Source organism: Cucumis sativus, chromosome 1 (assembly GCF_000004075.3).
Source record: "Cucumis sativus cultivar 9930 chromosome 1, Cucumber_9930_V3, whole genome shotgun sequence".
Lineage (NCBI taxonomy): Eukaryota > Viridiplantae > Streptophyta > Magnoliopsida > Cucurbitales > Cucurbitaceae > Cucumis > Cucumis sativus.
This window is the reverse complement of record NC_026655.2, coordinates 788,559-798,667: the sequence shown is the minus strand read 5'-3', so window position 1 is coordinate 798,667 and position 10,109 is coordinate 788,559. Positions and strand designations below refer to the sequence as shown.

General features: G+C 29.1%; 1 protein-coding gene across 1 annotated transcript; it reads left to right on the top strand.

Annotated features, from left to right (window-relative positions):
* Positions 1-4,218: 4,218 nt before the first annotated feature.
* On the top strand, positions 4,219-9,434 carry LOC101206125. The gene is made up of 8 exons (XM_031880982.1): positions 4,219-4,227; positions 5,361-5,510; positions 6,466-6,552; positions 6,632-6,847; positions 7,175-7,339; positions 7,471-7,524; positions 7,628-7,774; positions 8,903-9,434. The coding sequence occupies exons 1-8, from the start codon at positions 4,219-4,221 to the stop codon at positions 9,278-9,280; spliced, it is 1,206 nt and encodes a 401-aa protein (XP_031736842.1). The 3' UTR covers positions 9,281-9,434.
* The last annotated feature ends 675 nt before the right edge of the window (positions 9,435-10,109 follow it).

Genomic DNA, 10,109 nt, shown 5'->3' with positions numbered 1-10,109 from the left:
ATTTTCGGTAATATGAAAATTGCATTCAGAGGTATAAACTAAATATTAAATTAAATTTGAATAATTAAAAATGTATTTTGATATAATTTTTAATATAAAAATATTAGTTTTAATCATCTCAAAGTCACTCTCAAACATGTAATCTCTCGTTAATTAACAGATTTGATTTAAACATATAATTTTTTTTGCTAGAAAAACAAATCAATTATCAAACTTACTCTTACGTATCGTTTTTAATTAGACATTAACAAAAACTTAACTAAACTGACGTTAGACAATGTTGGTTTGAACCTTTCACCTAATTTATAAAAAAAGAAAAAACTTGTACTTAGTTTATTCAGTTGAAATCCATGTGTATTGAAAATTAAAGTTGTTGGTGGTTTTGTTTATTTCTCTTTGTTTAGTGGAATTTTGGAAGTTATGACTAGTGTTAGTAACTAATTGATTGAAAGCGATATTATATGATTATAATTTGTCTTTGTCTTGGGAATTTGTTGAATTATTATCAATATGTTTCCGTCTTTAATATCCGTTTTGGATTAGTTTGAATGTAAACGGTTAATATGGTTATCCCAATTTAACTAAAACTAGTCAAAACGACCGTAGCTAACTAGCACTATGTATTAACTATCAAAATGCATGATTTGAGTATATTTTATTGTTTATTATAAAAGTAAATACAATCAACATGCATGCATGTACTTGTTGTTTTTATTTATAAAAAGATACCAACAATTGTTTTTTTTTTTTGTAATTAGATCGATAAAGAGAGTTTTGTATGACTGTAAAAAAAATTACACGATGAATTTTATTTTTTAATAGTAGTTTATATGTATAACATAATGCTAGATCTGTAGTACTCTTTTGAGTAGTTTGTTTTATTTAAATGATATTATTGAATACTTCACTTATAAACAAGCCTTGTTTTCATCTAGATTAATCGACGAAACTAATTCACTCCTTTTCATGGAAGAGGTTATTTTTAAGGTATCAAATTGTCTCTCGACTCTTCATATTCCAGTGTCGGCTGTTTTTCTCTTTAGGTATGAACAATATATTGTTTATTTTTTCTCTCTTTAGGTGTGTTTGGAAGAGATTGTGAAAATTACTTTTTTCGTTCTCAAAATCAACCTAAAAACATATTTTAAATCCATTAAAACCAACCAAAATGAAATGAGAAATGTATTTAAAAGTGAAATTTTAAATATTAAAATAATTTTGAGTTATTTAAAACACATTTTAGACCGACTTTGAAAATCAGTCTAAATAATACACCTTGTACTCTTTTTCTTAACCAAAATCAAATCATCCCTTAACCAAATATTCAAAACATACTTCTTGGCATCTGTTTCTCCAAATAATAAATTTTGTTAACATCTTTTCGATTCATTTCGATTTTTCGATCCAAATTTTATTAGAAATTGTCCATTGATGAGAAGAGCAGTAGTTGTAGGGTATAATTTTCCTCAAATTTGGAAACAAAGTTTGTAAAAATGTTGTCCAAAGAGTACAAAATTTATTAGTTGGCCCTATTGGTCCACACGTTTTTTTTTCCTTTTAATAATTGTGAGCAACTAAAGAAATGGTAGCATTCACAAGTCAAAATCAAAGATATGTAATTGCCTTTTTGCTGCTAAATATCGACCATTGCAAATTCTTTCTATCTAAAGGACTAAAACTAAACACCCAAAATTACTTTATTCTCTTTTATGTTTCTAAATTTTGATGAATATATGTGTTTCGTCTCCGAATCAAAAGTTCAACGGTGTATATTTTATGTTTGTAAAAGGAGACATTTTCAAATATAATGTAATGTATTAAAATATTTATAAAATATAGCAAATTTTTAAATCATATTAATGATAGATATCTACTTCTATCAATGGATTTAATAGACGTTAGCAGACTTTTATCAGTGTGTCGTTGATAGAGAATATTATATTTTGTAAATATCTGAAACAGTTTTATTATTTTTAATAATTATTTTTTATAAAAATAGACTTATCATATATTTAAAAATAATTATCATATATTTAAATTTGAAAAAATAATGTTGGAGATGATATGATTTTTATAAGTTGTTTTTTTAATTTAAAATAATAATATAAAGTTATTTGAGATACATAATTTTAAATTTATTTTTAAAAATTCAATGACTAGAAAATATCAAACACACCTATTATTCTCCTAAAAAGTATTTTTCTAATTAAATTTCATCACTCTTAGAAGTGATAAAATAAAATTCCATTACCCATTGGCTTTACCCCCCACCTTTAATTTATTCTTTTTAAGAGAATACAAAAATCAAACCTATGTTCCTAAAAACATATTAGTTGACTTGATTTGATAGTTATTCAATCAAAAGGTGTTGTATCCTTTCATTATTTGGTTTGGAGAATAAATTATAATGTAGAGAAAATTGAACTTGTTTTCCAAAACAAAACAATATATATACTAACAAATTTATAATTTTAAACAAATAGATCGTTCATATTCTACGTAAAACAAAGAGAGATTTCACCGTTTATAGAATGAATTTAATTGTGTCCTAACACAAATATGTAGATCTAAAATTATATTATTTTGATTTGGAAGTAACTTTTTCTATTTCAAAAAAAGGATTATTGCAAAAATAGTAAAATGTTTTATAACAATAAAATAAATGTCACTACATTTCATAAGTTGTAAAAGTAGCAAATTTAAAAGCGATAATCTTTTAATATCTTTATGATAATTAAGCCTCCGACAATCGCATGAGAACAGTTTGATATTACTAATTACTAATCATATTTGTAATATGCAAAAAATATGTGTTACTGATTATTTTTTTAAAATGTTTTTGTTATCGGATGTAATTTTTATTTAAAATAAATATATTTATTTTGTTACGTTCCGTAAATATTTTATAATATATTATATTTTCGACAATATTTCTTATTTTTTTCATACTACAAATAAAAATTTTCTTTGGCGTTGTAAGTTGTGGACAAGTTTCTGACTGCCTCAGTACCTTTTTTCTTCTTTATTTGTTGGCAAAATAGATCTTCAAATAAATGAGCTGTCAAATAATTGAGTGTTCAATATTTTTACTTTCCTAAGCCCATAACTCATAAATCACACTCTTACTTTCTTTGAACACTTTTTTTCTTTCCCTTTTGAAAATATGATCTCTATTCCCTACTTAAAAGTTCAAATTATTGATTTTTTCTTTCTTTCAAAAATTAACTTCCATTTAAAATTTGTTTAAAATACATGGACGAAAACTAGACGTTAAAGATGAAAACACTAAAATTAAATGAGCTTCAAATTATAATAATTTAACGTTAAAAAAAATACGAGAAAGTTTAAAAAAAGAAACAAAAATCAATTAATATCCCTCGATTTTAAATGTTGTATCAATTTAAATACTCGATTATTAATCGAAACAGTTTAAACTCGTTTTTTTTTTTTTTGTAGTTGTATTAATTTAACCCTTCATTATAAGTTTCTCATTATATTTGTTGAACATATTTTGAAGAAAAGTGTAAATTAGTACGGTAAGAAACACTATAATTTAAAGAGAAATTGTCAAAAATAAAAAATTTGACAAAATATTTATAAATTATAACAAAATTTCAGATTCTATCGATCACAAACATTTGATAGATACTTATATACTGCTATCAATGGTAGATGATAAATATTTTAATTTATTTTGCTATTTTTAAAATATCTCTAGTTGAAAATTATTAATTTAAAATTTTAGTTAACACAGTGAGATAAATTTATTTACAATAATTTTCAATCAAAACTTGTTGATTTACCGAAGAAAATGGATAAAATATAGATAGAAAAATCAAATATAATAAATTTTCTTTAAATAGCGTAAATAGTTTGTCAATTTTTTATATTTTTAAAAATTATTTTATTTAAATTAATAATAAGTAGAAGAAACGAAAGACAACGAAGAAGGGAGTGAACTGCAAATAGAAAACGTGCCATTGTGCTGTAAATATATACTTTGCAAAGGATGTGCTGTAAATATTGCGAATTAAAAGCCCAACTCAGATTGAATTGAAAGAATATGAGTCGGCCACTTTTACATGATTGACACAAGTGCTTCGTTGAGAGAAATTTGTACCAAAAGAATCAATTCTAATCTTTCTTTTCAAGTCTTTTTTTTTTTTTGTATTATCATCGTTGACAAATTTCAAATGGTGATTTTTTTTTTTATAATAAATGTCGGATGTGAAATGAGAACTATAAGAATGATAATAACTTAGTTAACATACAATAGATTATAACAATCTAAGAGATTTTCGATTTAATATCTATAATATTTAAAAATGATTTAAAGTTCAAACCAAAATTTATATGGTTGAAAATTGTATTTTACAAAATTTGTTATTAATGACCCTAAGCTCAAAGAAGAGGTAGAATAGGGAAGGGGAACTTGGCATTAAAAAAAGTGAATGTATTTTGTAGTGTAGTTTGGAGACATAAAAAAAATATAGTAATTTTGACTTGACCAGGTGGGTACTTCTATTTGAAAGGACAGAGTAAACATTATACTAATTAAAAATGTAAACTCCTAGACAAACCTAGAGGTAAAGAAGAAGAGAAAAAAAAGAAGCAACAAGACAAGAAAAAGAAAAAGAAATTACAAGATGACATTGATTCAGTGGTGTCAACCTGACTTTCATTTTCAGATATTGAATATTTAATCATCACATGTTATTGATTAGTGGTATCGACATGACTTCCATTTTTACAGATTGAGTATTTAACCCCGAGCATAGTTGATGTACCATGATTAATTTGAATTTTTCTCATTACACTTGTTGAACTAACACAAATCAATAGATGTATTCTTACGTGAAAACAAAACCTACAACTTAAAAGACTAAAACAGTAACAATTTTTAAATTTAATTATAATTGAAGTTAGGATCCATGTCACTACGTTTTATAAATTGTAAAAATAGCACATTTAAAAGCCAATAACCATTTGATAGTTTTATGATAACCTTTCGATACTGCCTAATATCATCAATTACATGTCATATTTTCTACATTCACAATATACAAGAAAAGTAGATATCATAGACTTTTTTTTAAAAATATTTTTTTTGTCACATAATGCAAATTTTTAATTTAAAATGTATATACATCAAAATATTTTTATTGAGTATACTGTGAATAAAGAAATTAGTTTGTTTTTACCGTGGTTAGATATAGAAATTTTGTTGAGGAAGCTCTGTAATACTTAGATTTAGAGAGAGTTGGAAGAGAGTATACCGTAAAATGTAGATGTTGAGCCAAACTTATACTAAATCTATCGAGGAGTTGTGAGAAGGGAGGAAAGAAAAAAAAGAGTAAAAGGGTGAAAATGTCAAAGTTTCTCAAAATGAATGTGGGCAGACCAGCCAGAATTTGTGTGGTAGTGAAGAAAGAGAAAATTCTGCTGCTTTTGGAAAAGGAAAAGGAAGTGAAGTGCAAGCAATTGCATCAGAAGAGGAACCAGCTTTGCAGGTGAAATAACAGAACATTAAAAAAGATTCAGCCCAAGTTTGTCTGATTGATTCTCCTCCTCTGTTTCTTCCATACCCAGAAACAATTCTCGAAAGCAAAATCATTAATAAAAAATTCAAACCAAAACCCACCTCAATTTCATGTCATACATCTTCTTCACACAAACCCCAATCAAATGCCCATTTCTGCTTCTTTCTCTTTCAGTCCTTGTAAAAAAGAAAAAGAAAACAACCCATTTCCTTTTTTAGTTTCTCGAGCCTTTTGACCAGTTTTCTATTCCCATTCAGACAATCCCAGCCCATCTGGGTCCTTTTCTTTTTTTTTTTAAGAAAAAAAATTTAAAAGATATTTGGTGTTCTCCAATTTCTCTATCTGTCAGAAAATCGCCATTAACGAAGCGGAGATGCTTTTCGAATGGAGAAAAGCTATATATATTATAGAATGTTGAAAATGGCGGATACTGTGTAGAAATATTTATGGGTTTTTGTTTTTGAAGAGAATGGTTGGTTCTGTTTTGTAAGGACATGCAGAGTGTTCGAAGCAGAGGAAGAAGAAGTTAAGTGTTAAGTTAAGAAGCTCTGTTGATTTTTTTTGTTTTGTTTTTGCCCTAATACGACAATCCCAATACGTACAAACGCACGTATTCTTCTACCAAAACGACACTCCAAAACATTCCGTTCATCTGGCTGTTTTCCTTTCCCTTTCTTCCTCTCAATGTTATTAGCGGCTTTTGTTGCTTCATTTCTCCTCGCTTCGACCTCTTTTCTTCTGTCGGCGCCGCCCATTACGGCGGAGAATTTCAAACCCGCCGCCTTAGAGTACCAGAAACTGAATAACGTTAAAGCCTACTTAAAGAACATCAATAAACCCCCCATCAAGATAATTCAGGCAAGTTTTTTTCTTCTTTTATGAAACTTTGAGAATTTGGGGTTTGCTAATTTTTCTTCTTTTACAGAGCCCAGATGGAGATTTAATTGATTGTGTGCTTTCTCATCTTCAACCTGCTTTTGATCACCATAAGCTGAAAGGACAATTGCCATTGGTAACTTGATTTATCTGTAATTTTATTTTATTGGAAACAGAGAGAGAGAAAGAGACAGAAATTATATTTCAATTTTCAGGATCCACCAGAGAGGCCAAGAGGTTACAACTCCTCAGCTGATTCTGTTGCTGAGAGCTTCCAGCTATGGCGGCAGACTGGTGAATCATGTCCTGAAGGAACTGTTCCCATTAGAAGAACAACAGAACAAGACATTTTAAGAGCAAGTTCTGTTCAAAGATTTGGAAGAAAGCCTTTAAAATCTATCAGAAGGGATTCAACAGGCAGTGGCCATGAGGTCAGTATTTTGTTCTTCTTCAAATTCATTTAGTTTAAGAATTAATGCCGTGAGATGGATTTGGTTGTTTGTTGTTTGATCTGGGAATCAAGACAAAACTGTCTTGTCATTTTGTTTTCCTTTCCAAATGATTTAATACCTCTGTAGTTCATCCATTGAAAAGGATAGCTAAATTTCCACCATTATAGGCTAAGAACCTACATTACACCAAATTACATCCTTTCTTCTTCTGGGACATATCAAATAATTGAGGGAATCTGAAAGGGCTTGAAAATTTATAAGTTTGTGGTCAATTTTTTTGACAGTTTTACTTTCCATTTCTTATAGCATGCTGTTGTGTTTGTTAATGGAGAACAATACTATGGAGCAAAAGCGAACATAAATGTTTGGGCACCTCATGTGAGTGATCAATATGAGTTCAGCTTGTCTCAAATTTGGGTTATTTCAGGATCATTCAATAATGATTTGAACACCATTGAAGCTGGTTGGCAGGCATGTTTTTATTATTCTCTCTTTCTCTTTTCCTCTTTCAATTTGCATCCGTTGTTTCCTATCAAAAAACTTTGCATCCGTTTGTTTGTGCTGAAAATTTCTGTGAATTTTGTTTACGATGATTTGTTCAGGTTAGTCCTGAGTTATATGGAGATAATTATCCTAGATTCTTCACATATTGGACAGTAAGTTTTACTTTACGGTAAATTTTCCAAAGATTGAAGGAAAATGGAAAGAGAAGTTTAGTTTATGAACTTTGTTTCTTTCTCCATCTCTTGTGTTTTTCAGACAGATGCATACCAAGCAACAGGGTGTTACAACTTACTGTGTTCAGGTTTTGTTCAAACTAACAACAAGATTGCCATAGGAGCTGCAATATCTCCAAGATCTTATTACAATGGCAGACAATTTGATGTGGGTTTAATGATTTGGAAGGTGAGCTTTCTTCAATATCCAATGAAAAGATGGGGTAAATTCAAAATAACTTTATGTCTTGTTTTCATGTGGAGGAGATTCTGACATTAAACATGGTGAAACTTCAATTTACTTTTTTGGATGTGAACTTTATTTAAAAACTATTTGTGGGGTTGGGGTCATTTGAACTTTTGGTTGAAAGATAAATCCATAAAATAATAATGAGTTAAGCTAAAGTTGGCCTTTGAATATTTAGGTGTGTTTGGTTCAACTTTTCAAGTCTTTAATTTTGAAAAAAAATTGAAGGATTTGTTTGAAACACTTTCAAAATTTACTTGAAAGGGTTGAACCATTGAAGTAAAATGGTTTTCTTTAGGAAAACACTTTTTTCTCTTGTCAATCTAAACAGACTATTAAGATAGTATTAGTGAAACACTTTTTTAGACCTTAATCGATTCCAAAGCAAGAAATTTTCTTTTGCCATTGATAGTACTCTTAGATAATTTAATTTCTTTCTTCTTTAGCAAAGATTTCTGTTCCCCTTATGATGGTTTGACACTGACTTTCTCTCAGGTTTATATTAATTTGTGAAAACTTTGGAGAATTTTCCTCAAACCAACCGTTGAACCCACATGGGAATCCACTATTTGCTTTTTATTCAGTCAAAATATACAAATTATTTTCAAGATTTTATTTGTCAAGTAGTCATTTTAGGTTCCATAGTAGGAGACAAATATCCCGCCTTGGGGTATTTGGCTCATCGGCTTCTTAAATCGATGTTAAATAACTTTAACTCCAGAAATTTCAATGTTCTTCACTATTGCTGTTTTTTTAACTTCGGACCAAACACCTATTCATCCCAAATACAAAATCCCCAACTCCAAACTTCATAATTCAACTCAGTTCCTCAAACAACACCTAAATCCATCAATAACCCCATTCCAAAGTCGAGTTTAACATCATTTCTTTTTCTACCCATAGGCATGGTTTGGTTTAGATCAACGTAAGCACATCTCAACTAATCTCATAAACAACAACTAGTAGTTATAATCTAGATTAGTAACTTCGAAAATATCTAAGTTTACAAGTTGTCTCTCTACCCTTATCACCATTCCTTGTCAGGTTCTTACTGATTGATTCTCGATGCAGGATCCTCGGCATGGAAACTGGTGGCTGGAAATTGGGCAAGGTCTTTTAGTAGGGTACTGGCCAGCATTTTTGTTCAGTCACTTGGGAAGCCATGCCAGCATGATCCAATTCGGAGGAGAAATAGTAAACACAAGATCAACGGGCTTCCACACATCAACACAAATGGGAAGTGGCCATTTTGCTGAAGAAGGATATGGAAAAGCTTCTTATTTCAGAAATTTGCAAATAATTGATTGGGACAACAGCTTGCTTCCTGTTTCAAATCTTCATTTATTGGCTGATCATCCAAATTGTTATGATATAAGACAAGGAAAAAACAAGCTTTGGGGCAATTATTTTTACTATGGAGGTCCTGGTAGAAATGTACACTGTCCATGACCAGATTTACAATGGCATAGATTTTTTCTTTTCTTTTCTTTTCTTTTTTGGGAATTTTATTTCTTACCCACTTTTTCTATAGGCCTTCTTCAGAATGTTTTGGGTTGCTGTTATTATTATTAATTTATATATATTTTTTGGTTTATTTCTTCTTCTTCTTCTTCTTCTTTTTCTATGTGGACCCTTTTTGGATATTGTAAATTTTGGAGATAATAGGAGATGTATTCAAAATTATGAAGTGATGGGTCCAATTTTCCTTGAGTTCAAAACAAATATAAAAGACAAATCTTACAAATGAAAAGCAACACAAAAGCTGAACATAATAATCCAAAATATTTCCTCTCAAGTTAATCACTCTCCTAGTATCAATGAGATTCTCTCCACTTATCATAAGTTTGGTAAATATTCTTTCTAAAATTTATTGTTCTAGCAAATGTACACCATTCCCCAGGGATTGTTGTTTTGGTGTTATTCAAAAGTAAGTTTAAATTTGGTGTTATTTAAAAGTAAGTTCCAACATTTTTATAACTATCGGTGATATAGCAATGTAGTCTATCACCAATTTAACTTCAAAAATTTGATCTAAATTTTGTTATATATACAAATTATACACTATTGGAGATAGATTACTACATTTGCACTATTTCTTATATATTACACATGTACGTAAGCACAACTTGGTGATTGTTGGAGAGTGTTGTAAGTTGATGAGTTTTCATACTAGAAACAGTGACGAGAGTGAAATTCTTACAAAAGAGTTTAACAAAAGCTGTAGGACTTGCAATTGCAAAGACACAACTCTTTAATCCTTACTTAATGCCTTAATGCC

Bases quoted from the DNA above. Each gene is read 5' to 3' on its own strand.
- LOC101206125 (XM_031880982.1), top strand. The intron at 7,525-7,627 runs GTAAGTTTTACT...TGTGTTTTTCAG, and splicing joins GATTCTTCACATATTGGACA to ACAGATGCATACCAAGCAAC. The intron at 7,775-8,902 runs GTGAGCTTTCTT...TTCTCGATGCAG, and splicing joins TGGGTTTAATGATTTGGAAG to GATCCTCGGCATGGAAACTG.